Here is a 26,032-nt window from a genome sequence, read left to right as displayed (position 1 = left end):
GGAAACAAAATGACATATGAATCTCCTGTGCTACATGACAGCTGACAGAGGGAAGCTCACCCGTTGGACCTCCCACAGGGCACACCAGGAATTCAGATAGCACACGGTCTGCTCTCAGCCTGTTAACAGCAAAAACACAGCACTGAGGGTGGAGGCAGAAGAGAGTCCAAGGAAAAAACAAACAAACCCACTGACACACACAGTATTTCTATATATAGTATGATCCGCAATCATAGGATTAATTTAAAGGACAGGCAACTTCTAACACAACTTTGAACATTCCTAGCAGGTCCAGGTAGTCAACCTGCAGGTTCATCTGCAGAGGAAGACGCACCTGTAACCCCTGCTTGATTTTAATGCAGAGAAGGCCTCAAGCTACGGCAGCTCTGAGGGACCCCCGAACAGAGAACGCCTCTCTACACTGAGCAGAGAAGCTCCAGAGTGACCCTTAGGAGGCAGTACTTGAACATCATTTAAACAGGGATCGCTGACTCAGCTGTTACAAAGTGCTGACAGCCCCTGGCAGCAAAGCGCATGCAATTTCAGAGGCCTTAAAACCATACCAGGAGCCAGTCCTCCAACCAGGCAAGCCATTTCTCTCACTACAGAAGCCTGTACAAACGTGAAACTGTTTATCTTCAGCACTGCGGAGGCAAACCGGACTGCTCAAAGTCACACCATGCTTTACTTTGACCATGTGCATTTTCTTCTGAAAATGAGTTGCATACATCTCTGTGGACTTACTTTTCTCCTGCACACACTATGTAATGCTTTACATTCTGACACGTGTCCAAATCCTAGAATGGCTTGGGTTGAAAAGGACCTCAAAGATAATCTGGTTCCAACTCCCTGCAGGTCGCCAACCAGCAGCCCAGGCTGCCTAGAGCCACATCCAGTCTGGCCTTGAATGCCTGCAGGGATGGGGCATCCACAGCCTCCTTGGGCAACCTGTGCCAGTGCCTCACCACCCTCTGGCTGAAAAACGCAGTGTTTGTGTTGATGAGAAAGCTCACGACAGAGGAAGAATTCAGTTTATGTGGCTCATGCACTACGCCATATACACACCAGCTCACAGCACCTTGTGGATGACAGCAGCTCTATCTGCACGCACTGAAGCAGCCACACCTGCAGGTACACTGGTCTCAGTCGCTCCTCCACTGGAAGGGGAACAGTGGGACGAGAGCTCAGCTCACAGTGCGGAGGTGCCAGCAGAACACCACCGTTACATTGAGCATTCAGAAGCCTGTGCCCAGGACATCAGTTTTCCCCTAGAAATAAGCTAATAAGAGACGTTTGGTTCACTCTCATGGCCCCTCTGGTGGGGCTGTTGGACGCAGAACAACGCACAGGGCAGTGACACCCCCGAAGGTGAGCCGTATGGCTCAGAGCTGGGGAGCAGCAGGTGTTGGGCACTGCGAGTCTGCCCGGCAGTGCTGGGGGCAGAACCCTGTCTGCAGACAGCCTGCAAGCACAAACCACCTACTGATGATACACAACCCACTCTGTTACAAGCCAATATCAGAGTTCAGCTCTTAAAAAGACAGCGAGAGGTTTGGGTCTATTGTACTGCCTCCACACAGACCCCCAGAGCTGCAGCAGCATTCTGTTTCCATGCAGGATGTTCCCTCCTGCATCTGAGTGTGGGGACACACGCAGTCCTTTCTGACTCTGCCCCCCCTCGACCCCCACTCCCCTGACACGCACACGTGGCTCTTCTGCAGGACAGCAGCCCACCTAACCTGCAGCTCACTGGCTCAGAAAGGCACAGGGGAAAGAAAGCAAAACAACAACTTTTTATCTGATACTGCCTTTTCACAGAATCAAATTTATGTTGAAAAAGAACAGAAACAATATTTTAATTTTTAAATGGAGAAGACCTAAGATCACAGAATCGTATGGACTAGAAGAGGCCTCAGAATATCAAGTCCAGCTTCCCTGCTGAAGCAGGTTTCCTACAGCAGGCCGCCCAGGAAAACATCCTGGCAGGTTTGAATATTTCCAGAGAAGGAGACTTCACCACCTCTCTGAACAGCCTGCCCCACTGCTTCGTCACTCTCACAGTAAAGAAGTTCCTCCTGCATTCCAGTTTCTGCCCATTACCCTTTGTTCTATCACACCACTGAAAAAAAAAATATCTATGTTTTAGGCCATTACTACTGCTATGCTCCACCTCATCCCTTTGTCTCCCACCTCCCTTCAGATATCCACTAATGTTTACCAGATCCCCCTCAGTCTTCTTTTCCCCAGGCTGAACAGCCCTGGTTACTCAGCCTTTCCTCACACAGGAGATGCTCCAGGCCCTTTACCCTCTCTCTAGCTCTCTGCTGGACTCCTTCTAGGAATCCCTGTCTTTTTTGAACTGGCAAACCCAGAACTGGACACACTATTTTAAATGTGGCCTCACCATGGCAGACAAGAGAATTAGGATCACCTACCTCGACCTGCTGGCCATGCTCTTTTAATGCACCCCAGGCAGCCTGCAGCCTCTACTGGTGCACATGTAATTCTCACCCAGGTGTAGGACTCACACTTGTTCTTGTTGAAGAGCATCGGGTTCCTCTTTCCCACTCTCCAACCTGCCCAGGTCTCACAGGAAGGCAGCACAGCCCCCTGGTGCGCCAGCCACTCCTCTCAGCTTTGTACCACAGGAAACTTGTTAGGATGCACTCTATCCCTTCCTCCTGGTACCTGATCAAGACACTGAACGAGCCCAGCCCACCCCTGCCGTGCCCACTGAGCTGTGTCCATCAGCGCCACACCTCCACGGCTCTGGGACAGCTGCACAGACGCTGACCCCACCTCTCCCTGCACATTCTGTCTGACCGCCCTTCGGAGAAGTTTTTCCCAATTCCCCACCTGAGCCTTCCCTGATGCAGCCTCTCACAGAATCACAGAATGGCTGGGTTGGAAGGGACCCCAAGGATCACGAAGCTCCAACTCCCCACCAAGCTCCCCATTTCGTACCAGACTCCATCCAACCCGGCCTTGAACAGCGCCGGGGACGTTCGGGGCACCCGCAGCCTCTCCGAGCAGCACCCCTCTCTCGTCCCGTCGCCGTTACCCGCAGCAGAAGCCGAGCCCCAGCTCACCGCAGCCTCCTTTCGGAGAGCCGCACAGAGCAGCGAGGTTCCCCCCGATCCTCCCGTCCTCCCGCCGCAGCCATCGCAGCTCCCCCTCCCGCCCCCAGCGGAATTCCCGACCGCCCGCACTCCGTTCTCCGGACTCGCTCTCCGCCCAGCCCGCAGCCGCAGCCCCGCGTCCCTCACCGCATGTCCCGTCATGCGGCGGCCGGTGCGGATCCCTCGCCCCGCGGGAAGGCCTCGGTGAAGGCGCGGCAGCGCAGCGGGCGGCGGGCGGCTCCGGCGCCGCCGGACGGACGAGGACCTGCTGGCAGAGCGGACGCGGAGTTACGGGGAGCGGAAGCCGCGCGGCGCCTCCCGGGCCCGCCCCTCAAGGTCAGGCGGCGGCGCGCCGAGCCCGGCTCCCGAACCGCGCCTTCCCGCCCCAGGGCCGCGCCGCCCCCCGAGCCGGGCCGGACCGGGCCGAGCCCAGCCGGGCGCGGCACTCGCGGCCCGGGGACGTACCTGCAGCTCCGGCCATGGCGGGGCGGGACCGGCCCGAGCCGCGCGTCGCCGTGTGACGTCCGACGCTGCGTGATGACGTCACCGGCGGCGCCGGGGGGAGGAGCACGCCGAGGGAGGCGGGGCGGCCCCGCCCCTCCCGCAGCCAATCAGGGCGTGGCGCGCGGCGATGCCGCGGCACGTGGGGTGCTGAGCGCGTCTCGGCGCGCCGCGTGGGCCGGCGGCCGCGGGACGATCGCGCGTCTCCTGGGTGAGGCTTATGGCGTCCTGCTGCGAGACCCTTGGGTCGGTGAATGATGCCAGTGCAAATACGCGCTCCTGAGGGAGAGGAAGGCTGCAAGCTCTTCCTGTCACAGAGTCACAGAATGGCCAGGGTTGGAAGGGACGTCAAGGATCACGGCTCTCCAACCCCCTGTCACGTGCAGGGCCGCCGACCTCCACATTTCTTAGCAGGCCAGTACTGTTCCTAAGGAGTGCTGCTAAGCTCCATCCGTTTGTTGAAGGAACGGTTGGATTTCGTGTGCAGGGACGTGGTTTAGTGAGAGCTATTGGTGATGGGTGGATGGTTGGACTGGGTGATCTTGCAGGTCTTTTCCAACCTTGGTGATTCTGTGATTCTGTGATCCTCTAAGTTCTGCCTGCTCCCGCAGGTGACATCTGGCCCATGATAAGACTGCAGAAGTGCCTAGAAGTAACACTGTCAGCAGGGAAGAAAGACAGCAGATGTAACTAATGAGACGTGATCCTTAGAATCATTGAATCGCTAAGTATGGGACAGACCACCAAGGTAACTGAGTCTTACCCAGCCCACCCCCATGTATCTATCCACATGTCTCAGCAGCATGTTCCTCGAACACTTCCAGGGACTGTCACTTCATCCCCTCCTTGGGCAGCCTGTGCCAGTGCCATGCCACTTCATCAGAGAATAAAATTTTCCTAATACTCAGCCTGAATCACCTCTGAATTGTTAGCACTTGTTAATTCTTGTTAATTAATGCTTGCAGCACCATGTCTCTGATGCCTGACTGCTGTTCTGTATGTGCATACGAGCTTCTTTTCTGTGGAAAGACTTCATGGTACTTCCAAGAAGTCCTTGTCATGGACAATGACCTCACCGTGTGCTCTCACTTTCCAGACAACCTCAGGCTATGTCCAGTTAACAACTGCAGCTTCAAAACTTGAAGCTGTAGATCCATGCTCCTGGGACACACCAAGTGAGGCTCTGCACCTTCAGCTGGTCCAGCATCCATTTACACAGTGTGCCAGTGGGGCAGTCTTCTTCACGTCCATGAACCCTGCATCCCCAAACCTCTATGTGGGGACCAAGGAGGTAAATCCCTCCCCACTGTAAGGGCAGAGCAAGTCCGAGAGTACCTCCTTAGACTGAATGAATACAAGTCTATGGGGCCAGATGGCGTGCATCCCAGGGTCCTGAAGGAGCTGGCTGAGGTGGTTGCCGAGCCGCTCTCCATCATATTTGAGAAGTCGTGGCTGTCAGGTGAGGTCCCGGATGACTGGAGGAAGGGTCACGTCACTCCCATATACAAGAAGGGGAGCAGGGAGGACCCGGGGAACTACAGGCCGGTGAGTCTCACCTCCGTGCCTGGGAAGATCATGGAACAGATCCTCCTGGACAACATGCTCGATCACATAAAGAATGAGCATGTGATCCGAGACAGCCAGCACAGCTTCACCAAAGGAAGGTCATGCCTGACTAATCTTGTGGCCTTCTATGATGGAGTGACGGCATTGGTGGACGAAGGGAAGGCGACCGATGTCATTTACCTGGACCTGAGCAAGGCCTTTGACATGGTCCCCCACCACATCCTCATCTCCAAATTGGAGGGAAGTGGATTTGATGGGTGGACGACCCGATGGATAAGCAATTGGTTGAAAGGCCGCAGACAGAGGGTGGTGGTCAATGGCTCTATGTCCAGGTGGAGGCCGGCAACAAGTGGTGTCCCCCAAGGGTCTGTCTTGGGACCGGTGCTCTTTAACATCTTTATTAATGACATCGATGAAGGAATTGAGTGCACCCTCAGCAAGTTTGCTGACGACACCAAGCTGAGTGGTGCGGTTGATACGGCGGAAGGAAGGGATGCCATTCAGAGGGACCTCGACAGGCTTGAGGGCTGGGCTCGGGTGAACCTAATGAGGTTCAACACGGCAAAGTGCAAGGTTTTGCATTTGGGCCGGAAGAACCCCAGGCACCCGTACAGGCTGGGAGGAGTGGGCCTTGAGAGCAGCTCGGCAGAGAAGGACCTCGGGGTCCTGATGGACGAGAGACTGAACATGAGCCAGCAGTGCGCTCTGGCAGCTCGAAAGGCAAATGGGATCCTGGGCTCCATCAGGAGAGGGGTGGTCAGCAGGGACAGGGAGGTGATTGTCCCTCTCTACTCGGCTCTTGTGAGGCCCCACCTGGAGTCCTGTGTCCAGGTGTGGAGCCCGCAGTACAAGAAAGACATAGAGATCTTGGAAAGGGTCCAGAGGAGGGCGACTAAGATGATCAGGGGGCTGGAGCACCTCCCCTATGAGGACAGGCTGAGGGAGCTGGGCTTGTTCAGCCTGGAGAAGAGAAGGCTGCGGGGCGACCTCATTGCAGCCTATCAATACCTGAAGGGAACCTACACCCAGGAGGGGAGTAAACTCTTCAGAAGGGCTGACAACAGCAGGACTAGGGGAAATGGATCAAAGTTGAAGGAGGAAAGATTTAGGTTGGATGTTAGGGGGAAGTTCTTCACAAGGAGAGTAGTTAGGCCCTGGAACGGGCTGCCCAGGGAGGTTGTGGATGCCCCGTCCTTGGCCGTGTTCAAGGCCAGGTTGGACGGGGTCCTGGGCAACCTGATCTGAATGTGGATGTTTGGTGGCCCTGCTGGGCAGGGGGGTTGGAACTACATGATCCTTGAGGTCCCTTCCAACCCAGGTGATTCTGTGATTCTGTGATTCTGTGAATAGCACGCAAGGGCATCATAGGGGAAGAACAAAGCAGTTTCCCTTCTCTGGTTACTCAAGCCCTGCTGGGCTCAGCCAGGGAAAGCACTGAGTTTGCAGAAGACCTGTGGGCAGCAGATGAGGAGTGCTAAACCCTTGCTTCAAGTTCTGGAGGCTGTGAGGTAGGTAGTAAAAATGAAGAGGATGCTCAGGCTGTGTACATGCTGCCATACCAGACCCACAGCCTGAGCCCCATGCTTGCCAGTATTACATTCAGCAGGCTTCAAAGCAACAGACTGCATGCCCTTCAGAGGGACTCCATGCTGAAGTCACAGAATCACAGAATCACCAAGGTTGGAGACCTACAAGATCATCCAGTCCAACCATCCACCTATCACCAACAGTTCTCACTAAACCACATCCCTCAACACAAAACTCAAACGTCCCTTGAACACCTCCAGAGTCGGTGACTCCACCACCTCCCTGGGCAGCCATTCCAGTGCCTGACCACTCTTTCAGACAAGCAGCATTTCCTAACATCCAGCCTAAATCTCCCGTGGTGCTGCTTGAAGCCATTCCCTCCAGTCCTATCACTGTTACACAAGAGAAGAGGCCGACCCTCAGCTCACTGCAACCTCCCTTCAGGAAGTTATAGAGAGCAATGAGGTCTCCCCTGAGCTCCTCTTCTCCAGGCTGAACATTCCCAGCTCCTTCATCTGCTCCTCATAAGGCCTGTGTTCCCTGCAGTGGGAGCTGCAGCAGAACAAAGAGCCGAGGCTTTGGCCAGCTCTCTGCGAGGCTGCATCATCCAGCAGTGCTTTCTCAGGGTTGAGAAGGGAGGAATCTTCATTTACGCACAAGGGCAAGCAAAACTGGAAGGAATCATCTTCTGGGATCTGTCCCATGCAGTGCTGTGTGTTCAGAACAGTAAGGTGCTGTGAAGGCTGCTGTGGGAACTTCACTTCACTTCACTTGCTGCTACTCCCCTTCTCTCCCAGGCACAGCTTGGTCTGCCTGCCTCAACAGAAGGCTGGTTGCTGGCAGCCCCTGCCTTCTGCCTGCAGTAACCTCATGATTGGGATTGGAAACATTAACTTGGTGGCACACTGGAGTTGTGTAGTTAGCCTCCTCTGCCTGTATATGCAGCTCTCACCTTGCAAACACCTTCCAGTACCTAAGTGGGAGGCAGAGCAACTTGTTACATAGGCGGAGAGTGGCAGCACAAGGAAGAGCACCTATAAACTAGAAGGGGAAATATAGGTGGGGAGGGAATTGTTTACCCACAGGATGGCGAGGCACTGGCACGGGCTGCCTGCAGATGTGTGGGTGCTCCATTCCTGGGGGTGCTCATAGCCAAGGCTGGATGAGGTCTGAGCAGCCCGAGGTAGGGGTGGCAAGCTGCTGGACACAACATCCCATCCAGCCCAGCCATTCTGTCATTCCATGGTGACAGTCTACTTGACTGGCAAGAGCAGCAGATGGAGCCTTGCACTCATGAAACACAGGAGTTTTTTTGCAATATAGCATTTTGTTTAATGCAACGAGGGCCCCTGCTTCCTCTCCAGAGCACATCCGGTGGGATGAAGGCTGGCCAGGATGGAGCTGCTGTGAGGATTTTGCTCCCCTGCACTGCAAGGCTCTGTCAAGACAAAGCGTTTGGGTCCAGGAACACCTCAAGTTCAAAAAATATAAATGAATATTTTCTGCAAGGTGTGGGTTACATTTTTCTGATTTTGCTGTAACAGTGCTAGTTCTATATCTCTGGGTCTTTGGTCCCTGCAGAAGGACTGCAGGATGCTGCTGCCTAAGCAGTGCAGGAACATGTGCAGGAGTGAGCAGGCACCTCCAGGACAACTTTTTCAAGCTGTGCCCTGCTGAAATGACAGGATTTGTAGGGCAAACCCAGCCCGTCCCCATCATGCCTGCTGACCACGTCCCTCAGTGCCACATCTCCACGGCTGGCTGGCTCCCATCTCCAGGGATGGTGACTCCACCACCTCCCTGTGCAGTACATGGGTATCCATCCAAGAGGACCTGTTTGAATTAATAATGGCCTTCAGCTGTGGCTGAGCTGCTGTGAACCTACCTGACTGGTTGTGGTCGAGGCAGAGAGGTTTCAGAGATATGATGGTGGCAACAAGGACAGCTGTGCTGTCAGCTTCCAGCTATATCCTATCCTTCTACTGGTGTTTCTCCTCGCCCCTGCTGGTGGTCATGCTGAGGAATGGCATCCAGCATTGCAAAGCTTCAGGGACCTTTCTGTGCCTTTCAGCAGGGTGCCTGATAGCTGACAACAGCATTCATTTGGACTGTGAGGAGGGAGTGGGCATTTGTAAGGGAGCCAATCCCTTGTTCTGGTGTCATGGTGGAAGACAGATTTCTTTACACTGCTCCTTAATGAGTGAACTTGTGCAAGCAAGGTAATAAATCAGCACCATGCTGTAAATTGTTCGCCCCACACCAGGCATTGTGTTCTTTGCCCCAGTACTAGGGCAGGGTCTGGTCTCTTGTTCAGCAAGCTGCAGTTCCTGCTGGCTGCCACCCAGGTCGTTTGCTGGCGGTGGCTATGGGGAGGAGCAGCCTTCAGCCCCACTGCAGGCTCATGGTGCTCCCAGCACTGTCCCATGTCAGAAAGGCTTTGGAGAGCATCGTTGTTCGGTCCAGGCAGCACTTTGAGCAACAGCAGGAGCTGTGGGAGGGAGAGGCTGCAGGCATGGTAGGAACGGAGAGTTGGCACTGTGTACCAGAAACCCACAGGAGGTAAAATCTCAGTGTGCCTCAGCCCTTTGAGAGTGATTTCTTGGCTGCTGGATTAATGACCAGCTTACCCTCTTCTCCAGCACCTGGGAGCAGTTGTGTTTCTCTGTGGTCTCCTCTTTCTTGCTTGTTTGAGTAACCTTCCTTTGCTTTTATTCTCTCCACTGCAGTGCAGTAAGATACACAGCGGCCTTTGCTCATGCACTGTGGTCCTTGGCAGAGGAAAAGGCATCATCCTTAGCAATCAGATCTAAAGGAATAAAGAAGCTGGCATTAATATTCTGCATAATACAATGCCTGCATCTTAGCTCATACTTTCTTGCCTTCATCTTCTAGGAATGATTCTTCCCACTGCGTACATTTTTGTTTGGTATCAGTTGCAGATGTTAAAAGCTTCTTCTCTGTTTTACTGCCCCTTCTGCTCTCACCATTCTGTGGGTGGTAGAAATAGGAATGGCACAACTCACTGCTGTATCCTAGGATGGACCAGAGGGAGGGATGAGCACAGTGCTGCTCTGCAGCGTGACACACCACCTGCCTGCCTGGCCTGGTGAGATGGCAGCACCAGGATGGCACTGCTCCTGCAGAGGTGGGATTTGTGTGGCAGACTCCTGTCTCACATTTCTAGGAGTCTGACTTAGCCACCAGCTAGGGACCTGATGGTGGGGTAAGGTCTCCTGGGCTTCATTCCTTCTTATCTATAGTGACTCCTGCCATTTGCCCAGGAACCCTGGGGACAGCACACGGTGATTCTGCTGCAGCATGGGGCCTGACGCATGCTCCCTGGTTGCCTTTCCCAGCCTGGCACTGCCCGTGCTCCTTCCACCCTGTTGAGCGTTAGCACCACTGCTGCCTGCCTGCTTGCTTTGCAGCTTCTCTATCCAACGCGGTGCAGCTCCAGCATGTTTCTGTGGGGGCACAAACCTACGCCCCATGCTGCTGCCCACTGAAGTACAGGCACCACAGGGCTGCTGCAGGTGATCCACCACCTGCTGAGTCTGCTCAGTGCACAGCCTTCTTGCTGCGGGACACTGTGAAATCCAAGCACGTAGGACAGCATGAAGTAGGAAGTAGTTTCATTCTAAGGGGGTGCAGAGTCCATCAGGTGTAGCTGTAAGCAGGAGGTTGGATAAGAGGTGGAGCAGAGAGGCCATGCTGCAGCAGGCAGCACCGTGTGCCCCATCTCCTTACATTTCCCTGCATGTGCAGATGCAGCTGCTCACCGCAGAGGACAGGACACTGTGTGGGCATGCAGCTTGTCCAAACTGGTGGCCACGGGGTCATGAGCCCCTTCTGCTTTTCCAGTGGCTCTTGTTACATATTTCTCCATGCCTCTTCTGTGCTTTTACAAAAGTATCTCATTGCCATCATCGGGCTCACTTGCAAACGCCTCTTCCACGTCCACACAGGTTAAGCTCAAAGCCATTAGCAGTTCCAGGTAATCACTGCCTCCCTCTGTCATGAGTGTAAGGCAAAGTGGAAAACCACTCTCAGCAGCAGAAAAAAAACACCCTCATTAAGAGTATTATCTTGTTAAGTAGACAGCATGGGATGGAGAAACTGCGTTTCATGTGGCTGCAAGATCCCTTCCAACCCAACCTTGTGGTGATTCCATGAAAGTTATTTTGCCTTCATCAGCAGCAGAAAGGACAACTAGGAAATGCAAACTGGGAGACTGTTATACCTGGCATCACTCAAGAAACACAACAAAATAAATTCGGCAATCAAATCAACAGAACACTTGGGAGAAATGAGCTGGCATAACAAAGCCCCTTTCATTTATCTGTCATTTGCTCTCTCCCATTCTCATTCACTGCAATCCCAGCAGCCTGTCCCTGGAAAACATGGTTCCCTCTGGTAGGAGACAATAAGAAAACTGTCACCAGAAATGATGCCTACCTGTGCACAGTTTGTACAGATGCCAGAGCAGAAACAGAGTTGTTTCCCTCCAAAAGTAAACAGGCAAATAGAAATCAACTGTTAAAAATAAATATAAGTAAAGAGAGATAGCTCTGATATTCAGTTCTGCCTGAGCTGCACAGAGCAGGTTTGGGTGCTGGTGGATCCTTAAGATCCCATTCAGAAATCCTAGCATGACAGAACCACCGTGGCTTTCAGGAATAGAAACAGTTCTGACCTTCCTGGCAGAGCCTCTAACGCAGAGGTGACACAGTGACAGGTGTGCCTGTGCATCCATGCTTTGCTGCTGCCCCCCAGAAGGAGCTTTACCTCTGCAGACACTCTGCCATTACCTCTGCCATTCACTTTCAGCTGACACTGCCAAAAAGTGATGACACGAATAACGTGTGCCTGTGAAGCGAGGGGTATTTCTCCCTGGTAAGAGAGGGCTTACAAAAGTCTTGTAGAGAGACATGACCCAATTTTTCTTTGGGTTGAATGTATGATTACAACTCTATGCATTCCACCTGAAAATCTGCACATAATGCATTTATCTCAACTGAAAATGAAGTCCCAAACATACGAAAAAACAATGATTTGTTTGGAAACCTTGGAATCTGTTCTCAAATTTATCACAACTGCTCACAAGGCTGTGGCTAGCCAGCATACCAAACTGCATGAAATGATGTTACCATAACTGGAGCTTGCCCTAATTTAAGCCCCATTTCAAGTGCTGTTGTTGTCTGAATCACAGCACAGATAAGGTATCTCACCTCGGGGAAGCATGTTTAGCTCACTTAAACGAGCAGTCAACAAAAATGCCAAATCTGTCAGCCATGTTTAACCTTCAAGTTCTGGCACAAGTTTTCCTTCCAGTTCCCTAAAGGACTCGATTTCACTTGGCAAATCATAAAGATTTTTTAGCATTTAACCCTGACTTTGCTACTTTCCTTCAGGGAAGCTGACGACGACCTGCAGCAGCATCCACACTTTTAATGACCCCTAGAACTGGCGATGGTTGGACTTCACCAAGTTCTAGCTTTGATGATGATTGCATGACATTAACCATTTTCTTGACGCCTGATGCAATGATATTTTGTAAAACTGGAGTTACCAGTGGTAGCTACGTCATCTCCTATGGATGTTATACATCCCCCTTTGCACAGACCGTTGCTGGCTCACCATCCACAGCTATACCACACGTGCTGACAAGAGTTAAAGAAAATCACTCTTGTGTATTTTTTTTACTGCTTCTTACAAATCAGAGACATAGCTGTGCCTCTCCGTGGCACCAAAGAAGCCAGTTCTTCAGTGACATTGTATTTGTTATCAACATCTCCAATGAAAACGACCAGCAGTTATAAATGTAGCATCAGGACTTTCACCTACTGTCAAAACTTAATATTTGAAATTAGCATCTTTACTCTCCAATTGCTTTTTTTTTTTTCTTGAATATACATTTTTCCTCTTGCCTCAGTTCAACCAGCAACAGACTAGTGACATAAAATTATTTTTAAAAAAATCTTCTTGTTTTTCAATCAGGACACATTATATCTACCACGCTTTCCATTGCTTAACAAATTCAATGTCAGGAAATGATTTTGAATTTTTCTGTGATCGGGCTTCCTGTCAGGTAGCTAGCTTTCACAGTCCAGTTTAATTAAAAAAAAATTAAAAAAAATGTAGAGGTGACTTTTTCCAGTTCCACCATTTTATTTTTACAAAGCATCTCCTGATATGCATGGAATGTGGCAGCATGTTTCTGCATATAATGACTTTTGAAATCGTCATCTCTGAAAACTGACACAATTTCCTAGCAAATTAAGCACAGTGCCATATCATTTGTCTGTGCTGCACTGCACCCCCCCACGTCCTGGGGCCAGGCTGCTGGGAAGGGCAGTTTTTGGGTTGAGGGACGAGGTTTAGTGAGAACTGTTGGTGATGGGTGGACTGGGTGATCTTGCAGGTCTTTTCCAACCTTGGTGGTTCTGTGAAACGTCTGTTCCCATCAGCTGAGAGACTTCAACGGGGCTGTGCTGTAATGCTGGAAAGCCAAATCCAACAGAGAAGAAGCATCCCCGTGATGCTGCATCTGCAGAATAACTGTTGAGAATGAAACTGTTTCACCCCTGCTTTTTAGTTAATCTTTCTGCGTTTCCTCTGGCTTCCCGAGGCTTTCTGCACAGGCAAAGGGAGAGAGAGGGTGCCAAGCTTGTGATTTTGATCATTCTCAAGTCCTGGCATCCCCTTTGCCTTGGAGACCTTCAACCGCATGGCCCTTGCAATGTCCATCATCCTGGAAAACAACAGAAAAACACTGTTTTACTGGGGCAGAGAGGTCCTCTGAGGAAGACACTGCAAAAAGAGAGACAGCTTTTTCACCTCGAGAGAAAAGCTAAGAGGCAGAAGCAAGCAGGATGTGTGCTTGCATCTCAACGCAACCACAACAACATAAGTTGGAAGTATTTAAAGACTACAAGGCAGAGCCTTGCTGTAGAGGCTAAAACACCAAACTGGACACAAGCACCTCGGAGAGTATTATAAACCCATGGTGCCTTGCTCAGTGTACAGCAGGCTTGGAAGAAAAAAATAAAAGCAAGCAGCCTGTACTAGTTTCCCAATAGAATCTTATACTATGAGTGACAGGATGGAGAGAACCTAGAACAAAGGAAGCATCTTCTCTTAACTGCTGAAATACAGCAGTCCTAGATGTGAACGGAAGGTCTTGGTTGAGATCTGTACTAAGTAGGGCTTGGTCAAGATGTCACAGGCCAGAATATACCTGGAGACTTGTCAAACACAGAACAAAGCATGTCTAAGCAAATGCAGCAAGGACATGAAAATCTGGGACCATGAGGACACATCTCAGAATCCTCTCAGCTGACTCCACATCTTTGAAAGACAAACAGATTCAGATGGCAAAAGATATCTGGTGCTATTCAAACAAACCTCCCACTCTAACCCTATGATCATTCCAAGGCTAAATCAAATGGTTTTTGGCCAGATGCCTCATCTTCATTTTTTCCAACAGGTTGCTGCTTCCCTCACTGTTTTGCTTACCACCATGCTACAGTCTATGCTCCCAGCTCCAGTACAGCATTTAAAAGCAAAAAACTTTGGTGTTAACTGCAGAAAATGTCTTTTATTGAAAAGCTTACTTGCAAAGCAATAAAATTTTAAAAAGTACAGAAAACCAACACCAGATTACACTGTTAAAGCCACTATTAGGCAACAAAGAACAGAACTGGAGGCAAAACCCAGAAATCTTTGCAACAGGTTTGACTATAGAGCTTAAAAAAACAAGAGGCAGCTAACAGCTCTGATAACTTCCAGTTATCCCAGAATCTCGACATTAAATCCTCCTAGGAGAAGCCCCAGCTTCTAGAATGTTTTTCACAGTGGTACTGAAGGGGCTTTGTCCTTTCCGTTCCTTCCCAGCTGCATCACCTCTAAACAACCCCAGTGGGCAAGATAAACGCAGTGGAGCTAGGCAGCAAGTTCTAATTTAGAGTCACCACAACTTGCAGAACAGGAAAGGCTGGGACCCTATCATACACAGCTGAGCAGCTTCCAACAGGGCCACCCGACCCACTCCCAAACAGAAATAACAAGCTGCCTGATGAGCTATTGTCTGCTGGGAGATTTCCCAGCAAGCTCAGCAGGCTGGCTGATTAGTTCTGATCAATTCCTGATTTATTCTGCAGGAGCCAGAGAGATGTCATAGTGCCAACTGCAGTGGAAGAGCTCTCAGTGCCAGAGAGCTGTCAGGCTCTGCCTGACACCTGCAGGCTTACGCACGTCTTGCAGCTAGCAGCACAGAGACACCACTTGGCAGGAGAAACGTTATTTCTCCACAGAAAAGTTAAGCCTAGGGGGAAACTTCCCCAAAATTGAACATGACAAGCATTGTTTGCCTGGATGCTTACACTGCAAGTTGTTCTCTACCCGTTCACCTTCACTGAGCTGGCATTGGGAGGAGCAGCCAGAGCGCTGCGACATCCAGACACACTCTGACAAACGGAAGAGATGATGTGAGCAGAGCCTCATGAAATTACACTGCAAAGTCCCACACCAGGGCAGGAGCAGCAACTACATGCCTGCTATCTGCCTGGGAGACAGAAAATCCGATCCTAGCTTTCCGGCTACAGTTGGATACAAATCTGTACTTGCATCCAAACTGGTAACTAGCTGACACAGGATCTCTGCAGAAAGAAGGGACACAGGGGACTGCTCAGTAAGGAACAACGTGATTTGGCAGACAAGAAACAGCACTGGGTAGCACCTGGAGAGGTTTTCTGCCATTTTGATGCTGCCTGCCTCAAGTTTACCCACTTTCAAATAGATGAAAAGCCTTACAGTGCACCTGACCAGCTTTGTGAAAAGCACCCTTTCAAAGCTCTGAGTTGTTTAACCACCCCATTACAAGTAGCAGAGCTCGAATTTAAAACTTCAACACAGAGTCCAACTGCAATTTAGAAATCTCACAGCAGGTATCACTGCACTATTTGGGCACAGAAGAGGCTCCAGAGCTCTCTTCCCACAGATTGCTTGCACGAGGACCACAGCCATCTTAACAGGTGTGAGCAAATATGACTCACCTGCTTTCATGGAGCTTCAAGTCATTCTGCAGGACAGTGAGGTCTATTTGGAAGTTTTTAATGTGCAGAGCCAATGCAATGACATATGCTGCAATTTTAGTCTTCAGTGATGCAGAGATTAAATTCTGAACACTAAACAGCAAGAGTGAGAACAGATGAAATGCAGAGAGTTAACAAACCCAAAAAACAACCATTTATGAGGTGCAGGCAGAAATGGAGCCCCAGTTAGCTATGACAAGCATTTCCTAGGCATGAGAAAAGAGCTTTAAGCAACACACATCTCTGATCACAGGGGCCTTCAAGGTCTTCCTCACCAACTGCCTGTTTCTGTTCAAAAGTGGAAATGTTTACTGGCTTACAGACCTGATTAAATCACTATCTACTGACACTTCTGCCTCCCAGGCACACTGGCAAGAGGACAGCAATGTGAAGCTGAGCTGAGGGTACTCGCTGCAACCATTAATGGCACCTGAAATACACAGCACACAAAGCAGTTCTGAAAGCATTTATTTTGACTGTTCACCTCTGCTCTGAGTCTTTAAGGACAAATGCTCCCTCTGGCCCATTTGGTCTCAAACTTTCTTCTTAACGTCCAGTTCACAGCAAATAGCAGCTGTATGATGGCTGAACCATGGCAGTTAGGCTTGTTTTGTGCAGAGGCTGTTGGATTCTTAAGGAAATGCATTGAAGCAACAGCTGTAATTCTTCTCACTCTTGCTGATAAAGTCAGCCTGGTGATGCTGGCTAAATTCACAGGCACAGGCTTGTTTATGGACACATGATTCTGCCTCTCCCAGTTACATTTTAGACCTGCATTATTCATGGATGAACAGATTATTCTACCTGCCCTGGTCTGCTACTCAAGAGAAGCTTCTGCTGTTTCCACTTTGGTGCAGTGTTATTTGATAATGACTCTGTGGCCCTTCAAGCTGTATTCCACACCATGTGAACATCAATAACATCAAAGCAATCACAGCTCCTTACCTGCCATTGTTGTAGGTGAGTGAAGTGAAGTTCTTCATGAGTTTCCTGCTAATGATGTGAGGGCATTCAGGACCCATCGGATCTAGGATAGAAAGGGGTTTCACAGTGAGCACCAAGACTAGTTATTTTCACATCCATTTCAAGCCTTCTGGACTAATTCCTGTTGGATGACTCCTGCATCTCCACCCATGCAGAAAGATGTTTACAGACCGACTTACCTTCCTCACCCATCTTCCCTGTCACTGAAAATGATAACATTGGAATTTTTGTAAGAAACAGGAGCACAAAGTCTGTGAAATACAGCAAGTCCTGAAAACTTCAACCAAAACATTTGTGTGGTGCTTTTGAGAAAAGCAGTTCCTGCCAATTCATAAGAAACATTTTGAAGACTGTCATTCACACACTGAGGTATTAAGCAAAGTCTGACACGAATCCCCATTCTTGAGAACACAAAAACACCTAAAGATTGCACTGTGTACGTATGTCTCTTGCAGCTAAAAAATGGAGGCTAGATGAGGGAGAATGCTGATAGCTTCCTGCCTCCTGGCTCAGGAGTAAAGTTTGACAATACAAAATGTGTTTTTAGGTACAGAAACCATGAACTATCAACAAGCAAAAAAAAAAATCTCAAATTCGGATCTAAGCTATTTTATCTCCTACAGATAGGATCTCCCAGCAGGACCCTGATGTGTGACAGTCAGAAAGGGACTGAAAAGAATGACACTTGTATCTCCCAGCAGATGCAGATCTAAAACTTCACAGTGATAAGGAAATACTGACCCTCATCATAGAATGGCAAGGTTGGAAAGGGGCTGCAAGAGCATCCAGTCCAACCGCCCTCCCATCGCCACTGCCGCCACAAGCACTGAACCAGATCTCGCAGCTCCTCATCCAGGCGCCTCCTGAACGCTGCCAGGGACGGCGACTCCACCTCCTGGGCAGCCATTGCAGTGCCTGACCACTGAGAGAAAAAGTTCTTCCTTATGTCCAACCTCAACCTCCTCTGGCACAACTTGCGGCCACTTCTTCGGGTCCTGTTTGTTGCCTGGGAGCAGAGGCCAAACCCCTCCTCATCGCAACCTCCCTTCAGAAGTTGTACAGTGCAGTGAGGTTTGCCCTGAGCCTCCTCTTTTCCACACTGAACAATCCCAGTGCCCTCAGCTGCTCCTCATCAGATTTGTGCTCCAGATCCCTCACCAGCCCTTCTCTGGACACGCTGCAGAGCCTCAGTGTCTTTTTCGTAGTGAGGGGCCCAAAAGTGCAGCCTCACCAGTGCTGAGTACTGGTGATCAGCTGGGGGACGATCACCTCCCTGCTCCTGCTGGCCACACCATTTCTATTGCAGGCCAGGATGCCATTGGCCGTCATGAAACAAACTGAACTGTAACTGCTGCAGGTAGCCATTTATCAAACGGGTAACTCCAGGTAGCTTCAGTATTTGTTATGATAGTAACTACAAACCACATCCCAGCAAGCAGCTGTAAAGGGGAACAGCTGAAAATTCTCTTACGCTTCTTCTTGATGATTTTCAGAAAGCTGAACTTAATAAGGATGTCCAGAAACCACAGGCATCGAGCTTTGCGATCCCTGCTCTTCTCATCAGCAGGCAGGAACTTCAGCTCCTCTAAGACAAAGGAGCAATGGCTGAAGAGGAAAGAGAGGAAGCATGAGGACCAAACAATCAGGGACTAGCTACTTATTAGAACCGTACACAGCACACCCTTAAATTCAATGCACAGCTCTTTCAGGTTAGAATAGTTCCCTGGACACTAATACTAATGCTGTGTGCACATTTTCTTTGTCCACCAGTCAGCACATTCCTGCTTGTGGCACTACACAGATCCCTGCACTGCAGAAACCACAAGTTTCTGCCTAGGCACAGAAGGGAAGCAGTGGAAGTGAGCTGTTGCTTGTGCTTTACCTGCTTACTTCAGCACCAGGACTTAACACAAGTCCATGTCCATTTGCAAAGCCACACCAAATTCCAGTTATGACAGTATGTGGTGCTCAGCCACAGGCATGTCATTCTTAGCACAGATCTGTGGCCCCATAGCAAGGCATCTGCCTTCATCCCACACTTTGGATTTACTCCCTATCTTTCCCTATAATCAGTTCCTAAAAGGACAACTGCACTGTTGTGCACAGCACCTTTTCTCCCATAACGTTACACCTCCACGCTTCCAAAGGTAAGCACAGAGAGATGGCTGGACCTAATGTCTTCCCTTTGGACTGGAGACTGTAACTATCCATACTGTGGAGCTGTTAAAGCTGCTAACAGCTGCCATCCTGCCTGTAAGAAGAACCACATTTTCACAACGCCAGCTATTTTAGCTATTAAAAAGCTGCTTGTGTAAGTATTACCTTTTCTCTTCTGTTTTCTTGGTGATTTCTTCTGGAGTGATGTTAACAAAAGCTGCTGCTGGATTCTGCAATGCTTCATATTCTGCTAGGGACAGAACTGGATGGACTTTAAAGAAAAAAACACAAGGACCTTCTTTCTTTTACTGGTTCTGAATAGCTCATAGTGAGATATAGTCTGTCAGCTCTTGCTATAGGAGGTGTGGGGCAGGGAAGTGGGGAAGAAAATTATAAATCAGCAGGATGTGACAACAGAACTTGCAAGCAAAACTGAATGTCTCTGAAGTATAGTGGCTCAAACACAAAGAATTTCTCATACTTTTAGCCTCACTGCTATGCTTAGCTGAATGGCTCCCAGCAGGCAGGCATAGCATCCCCCTCTTTATAGGAAGGAAGAAGAATACAGAACTGAAGGCTCAGCTCTGCTGTCACATGCCTAGCAGTACTTTCTCCCACATGCCAGATTACCAACAAGGAAGTTTACAGGCAATGGAGACCACACTGCCTCAGAAAAAGATACTGTCCTCAAACTTGTAAACATTTTCTGGTTTGTCAGCATCTTCATGACATGGTGGTAGGAAAATGGACATGTTCTGGTCATCATCTTGGGCCACATCCTGGATCAAAGCTTTGGAGTGAAGAAGAAAAGAAGACAACATTTGGACCACGCAGACAAAGCCATAAAGAATACAATCAAAGTCCATGACTTCTTGTAAATACAAGCCAACTCAATGGGGACTTTGGATCAATGCTAATTGATAGCCCCTCTCCAGAACAGGTAACTGGAACTGTTTAGTTTGGAGAAGAGGAGGCTGAGGGAAGATCTTACTGCTTTCTACAAATACCCAAGAGGAGGTTGCAGTGAACTTGGACTCTTTTCACAAGTATTCAGCAACAGAATGAGCGGTAATGGTCTCAAGTTGCACCAGGGAGGTTTAGGTTGGATATCAGGAAAAATTTCTTCTCCCCAAGTGCTCAAGCATTGGAACAGGCTGCCTGGGGAGGTGGTAGAGTCACCATCCCTGGGGGTTTTCAATAAATGGGTAACTGTGGCACCGAGGGACATGGTTTAGCAGGCGTGGTGGTGATGGGTTGATGGCTGGGCCAGATGATCTTAAGAGATCTATTCCAAACTTAACTGATTTTGTGATCTTGAGTTGGAAGGGACCCACAAGGACCATCAACTCCAACTAGACTCCTGTCTCCGTACAGGACCACATAAATCTCATACTGTATTGCTCAGAGAGTGTTCCAAGTGCTTCTTGAATCACTTCTGTGAACTTTCTACTACTTAAGATTCAGAAATGCCCTAGACTAGAAAAAAATTCAAGGCAAGAAGTGCTCCCATATGAACTGATTGGTACAACAGCACCTCTTGTTTCTACAGTGTGTAAAAACACTGTTTTGACACCCTGTGTCCCAATGGACATCCATTTGGCCCAGAGAAATTCGTCAAGCACAGCAAACATGGAGTATGGAGCACAATAAGTTCTAAATAAGAGTTCTAAAGCTGATGAGAGATGATAGTCAGCAGATGTCTCTCCCATTCATAGCTAACGCAGGTTAGAATCCCACAAGCACTGCAAGAAGGGAGCTCTAAAGTCTCAAGTCCAGCTAACTGTTTGGACTAGGACTGCCTTCAGCACTACGTCAGAGGAGCTCTGGCTTTGTACAGGCTCTGGAGGTCACCTAAAGAACAGTGACCATACACTTCCCTGTTACCTGTCACAGAACTGCACTACGCTTCAAGGCAACAAGTCTCTCTCTCCCACAGCCTGGAGATCACTGCAACTTCTGCTGCTAACACTTTCTGTAAAGCCTTACAGTGCTGGGAGAGGTTAGGCTCTGACTGCCCTTTCAGGTAGCTGTGGACTGTTGCAAGCCTCCCTTTGGCCTTCTCTTTACTGGACTAACCAAACTCAAAATGCTGTGATACTGCTTAAGTCGAAAGATACTATTTAGACCATTTTCCATACACTGTGAACCTTTTTGAACCTTTGAACCTTTTGTTAATGAACAAACAGTTAATTAGTGACCCTTCTCAAGCCAGGTGAATTTTACGTTGGTACAGCAATGGATCTACTATCTAATGTTGGTAGTCCATGGATCTCTAGAACACCAACAAAAACAGGCAGCGATGGACACTGATAACACAGGAGCTTTCCCTCACCCGTGCAACGCCCGCACTAAGCCCAGACAGATAAAAAAGCAGCTCCTTTTCCAATAAAAATTGGCAAGCTCTTCAACACGTGCCCATCTCAGCAGTTAAACCGACCACCTACCTTCTTAGTCAAGGAAAACACCTTTCTTATTCCTGCCATATTTGGCAAGGAATGGACAGGAAGAAGGTAATTGTGATTGCCTTCATCAACATCTTAGACAACATTCTGTTACCTGTTACCCCCTTTGCATCTATCACATCCGCTGCTGCTTTTGTCACAGCTGTATTCAGAATATCATTGCCCACTGCATTCATTCGCCGAGAGTTCAGAGCTCGCTTCTGCTTGCTGGTACCAAAGGCTTCAATGCACAAATCCACCTGTGCATAACAGAGAAGCAAATGACAACACATTGCTGAACTTCAGACACTTTGTGTGAAGGAAGAACACCCAGATAGCCACTGCTTGTCCCACATTTACACTTTTACAGTAATCTCAAACACATCACTGGGTACAACCCAAGCATACTACAAAAAATGCACGAGGGCGCGTTTTGCCTGGCACTGTGGACAAGGCTAATGTAGTCAGGAAAACACTGCTAAGCTAGACACTAACAACATGCTGCCTCAGAAACTTTCCACACACACAAGAAGCGCCAACCCTGCAAAGTTTGTCCTGCAGCAACCAAACATCTCAGCCTCAGACAAGTATCTACCGCTGCCCGCTGGATAACTACAGCAGAGTGTGGTACTGGGTTTCAACCTTACCTTTTCCCTGTAGGATTTATTCTGATAATCCCTTGTGTCATCAGGAATTGCATTATCTACAAAAGAATAAAAATTAGTATGCTTGGCTTGCAGCAGGCAGGAAAGTGCATGTATTTGGTACCCCTTCAGCTCTAGAACATTACAGAAGGACTAGGTACTCCACTTCAGGATCTTCTCTACAGGATTTTGTTAATAAAACAATACATTGAATACAAAAGATTGTGTACCTGACAAAAAAAAAAAAGGGAAAAGCAGGACAATTTTTGCTACAAAATCTAAAAGTGTAATACACAGACTGCAGCAATACTAAACTCCTATTGCCCATAAAAGAAAGCAGTTTCTTAAAGATCATATTCTTAGGGTTATTTCAACTAGATTCTGTAATAAAAAGCAGTTCTGCTGGTGAAAAGCTTCTCTTTGTTTTTTTTTTTCCCCTCCATCAAATGACTCAAGTCTGATGACTTCATTATTTCCAAGCTTCCCTCAGCAGGAGAAGGCTGCAATTATTCTAAGCAGTGACAACTTTTTTTCTAAACCTGGTATTCCCACCCTCCCACCCCAGAGCTCTCTGCTTAACCCCTTCCCAGAATTTCAGCTATGATCTTGCTCCCTTCCTTCCCTCTTCTTTCATGCCGTGCTGTTCCCCAGGTGCAGAGAGAGTGAAGCATCCTCCTTCCCTCATTCTAAGACAGTACAGCAGAAATGAGGAAATAAGAGTAGGAGGAAACAGAGGGCAATGCTGTCAGTAGCCAATTAGTTAGTTGATGAATGCATACATATTTCCAGGATGCTGTGACCTTGATGCCAGGGTTAAATACAGAATTGTCCTACCTGACAGTAAGGGTTGCATGTTGAATATTTCAGCATTAAAGACTTCCATTTGCCCAGAATCCTTGTTTAAAACGCCAAGAAAATACCTGGGGAGAAAAGGTGCAAATGATTACCAGTGACAGACTCAGAGCTGAGAAAAATGAATTTGCCATCTCCAAAACAGATTAATTTCAATCAAGTCAAATCCTTCTCATTTCACACTTCAGAGGAGCAAACCCAAACAGTTTGCGCTGCTCCTCACCACAGAATCATAGAACAGATTCACAGAATCCCTACAAAATGGAAGGGACCTTTAAAGGCAGCTCCATTGTGCTGCCCAGGGCCTGACTCAGCTTTGTTCTGAAGGTCTCCAGGGACGGGGCATCAACCACATCTCTGGGCAACCTCTTCCACTGCCTCACCACCCTCACTGTAGAAGATTTTTTCTTTATATCCACCTTAAATCTGCCCTCTTTAAGCTTGCAGCCATTTCCCCTTTTTCTGTCACCACAGACCCTGCTGAAGACTCTGTCCCCTTCTTTCCTGTAGCTCTGCTTTAGATATTGAAAGGCTGCTACCAGGTCACATCAGATCTGTCTCTTCTCCAGGCTGTACAGACTCAGCTCTCAGCCTGTCCTCATAGGAGAGCTGCTCTATCCCTCAGATCCTTTTTGTATCCCTCTTCTGGATGTGTTCCAACAGCTCCATGTCTCTCCTGTACTGAGGACTCCACATTTGCACACAACTCTCCTGGTGAGCTCTCACCAGCACAGAGTAGAGGGGCAGGATCACCTCCCTCACCCTGCTGGCCACATATCTTTTGATGCAGCTCTAAATGGATGCAGTTGGCTTTCTGGGCTGAGGGCACATTGCTGGCTCGTGTCCAGCTTCCCACCCACCAGTACTCCCAGCTCTTTTTCAAAAGGGCTGCGTTCAGTCCTTTCATACCCCAGCTTGTATTGGTAGTGAGGGTTGCCTCAACCCCGGTGCTAGATCTTGCATTTGGATTTGTTGAACGTCATGATGTTCACCACTGCTCAAGCCTGTCTAGGTCCCTCTGAATGGCATCCCATCCCTCTGGTGTGTTGACTGCAAACCACAGTTTGGTGCCATCAGCAAACTTGCTACGGGTGCACTCAACTCCACTGCCAGTGTCACTGATTAAGACATTAAAGACTACTGGCCTCACTACTGAACTGTGGGAGTCACTGATCTCCATTCAGACATGGAGCTATTAACCACCTCTCTCTGGATTTGATTCTGCAGCCCGTTCTACTCTCACTGAACAGATCACCACATATTTTCAATTTGGAGAGAAATATCTAATAATCCATATCATGACCCTCTCAAAAGAACAAACACAAGGACATTAAATGGCGGGAAGTCCCTCCCCTTAAGAGCTTTCTGTAATTCTGCTTACTTTTCATTGTGTCACCCCACTTTAAGAAGTCCCTGTAGTCAGAGTAGAGATAAACCATGAGCAAACAGTGCAGGACAAGTGGAGCACATTCAGAGGGTACAGCATTTGCTAACAGGAGCCTGACACACACATTACAAGCACTTCACAGCTTTGCAGGTTAGACGTAACAAAGTAAGATGCTTTTACATTGATTTTCCACCTACTCAAGAGGTTCTTCTACCAGAGGATGAGAAAGATCTCCCATACAAAATAATTCTCACAAATTCATGGGATTTGCCTCAAGGCCATACAGATCACCTTCTTAAACCTGGACATTTCACCAAGGCTTCCAATTACAGCATGAGGCACAGACAAGTTATTAATTCATACTGCACTTGAATGGTGACTAATAATCCACTGGGTTCCTGAATATAAGATGTTGATCGTGGCAATTAAGAAGGAATAAAGCTGCTGTCTCTAGGTTTCAGCTATGTGCAGACATCTTCCCACCTTTTTCTCAAGCAGAGCTATATTCCACTTATGTGTAAGCAGCTACCAGGAGTGCATGTCTACTGCCCAAATCCTCTGCATTCACACCATGGGCTCAACGAGAACTCATCAGCCAGCTTTACAGAAGGCTTCAAAAATATTTTATTTATGCAGTTCCTCTGCCTTCACCTCCCTGTTTCTGCCACAGAGTTGCCAGCTACCCATACCTGCATAAGGAGTTACATTTCATAGCTCCACTGCTGAAGTTATTCCCCACATATGAAAGCCTTTCAGTTTCTGAAACCTGAAAAACAAAGGAAAATTACTTGAGTGCATTATTTGAAAGTGCATATTTCCCTGCACAAACTTTATTCTCTCTGGTGACATAAAGCTTGACATTGCCACAACTACCATACCTTAAAGCAGCAGAAGCAGTGTGTGAAAGAGTCAATAGAAAAGAGCATTATCTATTAGTCTATTAGTCAGCTTCAGATCCTAACTGCAATGCTTTAGGTTGCTTAACACAGTTACTTAAAGTTTCTCTAAGTCTACAAAACAAGCCTTACAGATATCAAAATGTGCCAAAGGGCAAAGAACTGTGGAAAGCCATCATTAGCAGGCAGGGGAGATCAGTTTACAGCAGTTTTCCACATTGCATTCAAAACTTTAGTATCATGTGGTGGCTATGATTAGCCAGCTGAAAACAGAGCTAGCACAAACGGCTCCGACGTACACATTTTTAAGTATTTGCGTCTCTACTCGGGCGTAGGATATTCCCCCTGAGGATTTTGGCTCAGAAATCATTTATTCGTCCACTGAACCACGCATACGGACAGCCGCAGGAATTAACAACGCGCTGCCGCGCGCCGATCACATCCCGTGAGAAGGCACGCGAGGCCGCCCAGACCGCCAGGCCTTACCAGGATCCTCCGCCTCTTCTTCCGGGGATTGGCCACATCACTGCTCCGGTAGAGGGAGAAACGCACGGCGTCGGGCTGCTGCAGCCGCCCATTAGAGAACGTCACTGCGGGCGGATAAACAGGCCGTGAGCCTTGCCCCGGCGCTGCTCGCCTCCCAGCCCGGCCCCGCACCCTCCTCACCCAGCAGTGCCGGCTGCTCCTCTTCGGGGTCCCCACGGTAGCACCACGTCGCGCCGGCCATAGCGCGGTACTCGCAGTAGCGCGCCCGGCTCGCTTACCACACGGCCTCAGTGCCCGCGCTGCTCGTTGGCTGCTGCCGCGGCGTGATGGCGCCACTTCCGGCCGACGCGGTGCGATTGCGTCACTTCCGGTCGAGGCGT

The 26,032-nt window shown here is 49.0% G+C and overlaps 2 protein-coding genes across 9 annotated transcripts in view; both read right to left on the bottom strand.

The window, feature by feature from the left end:
- SLC25A51 (solute carrier family 25 member 51) overlaps positions 1-26,032 on the bottom strand; it is a 292,109-nt gene that overhangs the window by 2,783 nt on the left and 263,294 nt on the right. The window contains exons 1-2 of one of the 8 annotated variants that reach the window (XM_052701479.1): positions 3,585-3,642; positions 3,267-3,384 (exon numbers count right to left, since the gene is read on the bottom strand). In XM_052701479.1, coding sequence (XP_052557439.1) covers positions 3,267-3,281 — 15 coding nt within the window. In that variant the 5' untranslated portion in view covers positions 3,282-3,384; positions 3,585-3,642. Of the gene's footprint in view, positions 1-60; positions 115-744; positions 3,141-3,266; positions 3,385-3,584; positions 3,643-26,032 lie in introns of those variants that run through there. The other 7 variants (XM_052701477.1, XM_052701478.1, XM_052701483.1 and 4 more) reach the window with 7 other exon arrangements.
- On the bottom strand, positions 12,862-25,987 carry POLR1E (RNA polymerase I subunit E). Its single transcript, XM_052701468.1, has 12 exons — positions 25,833-25,987; positions 25,653-25,756; positions 24,960-25,036; positions 22,866-22,951; positions 22,035-22,090; positions 21,503-21,647; positions 19,629-19,736; positions 19,112-19,208; positions 18,261-18,394; positions 16,751-16,832; positions 15,767-15,898; positions 12,862-13,464 (listed from the first exon to the last, which is right to left on the bottom strand). The coding sequence occupies exons 1-12, from the start codon at positions 25,891-25,893 to the stop codon at positions 13,305-13,307; spliced, it is 1,242 nt and encodes a 413-aa protein (XP_052557428.1). The 5' UTR covers positions 25,894-25,987; the 3' UTR covers positions 12,862-13,304.

This window comes from Tympanuchus pallidicinctus, unplaced genomic scaffold (assembly GCF_026119805.1).
Source record: "Tympanuchus pallidicinctus isolate F22 unplaced genomic scaffold, pur_lepc_1.0 scaffold4, whole genome shotgun sequence".
Classification (NCBI taxonomy): Eukaryota; Metazoa; Chordata; class Aves; order Galliformes; family Phasianidae; genus Tympanuchus; species Tympanuchus pallidicinctus.
The sequence above is the reverse complement of the archived record's forward strand: the minus strand, read 5'-3'. Positions and strand labels throughout refer to the sequence as shown.

Excerpts from the sequence above, each read along its gene's own strand:
- POLR1E (XM_052701468.1), bottom strand. The coding sequence starts at position 25,893 with ATGGCCGGCGCGACGTGGTGCTACCGTGGGGACCCCGAAGAGGAGCAG. Across the intron at positions 19,737-21,502 it reads AGATGCAAAGGGGGTAACAG|CTTTGATCCAGGATGTGGCC; the intron begins GTAACAGAATGT and ends TTCACTCCAAAG. Across the intron at positions 15,899-16,750 it reads CTCACCTACAACAATGGCAG|TGTTCAGAATTTAATCTCTG; the intron begins GTAAGGAGCTGT and ends CTTGCTGTTTAG.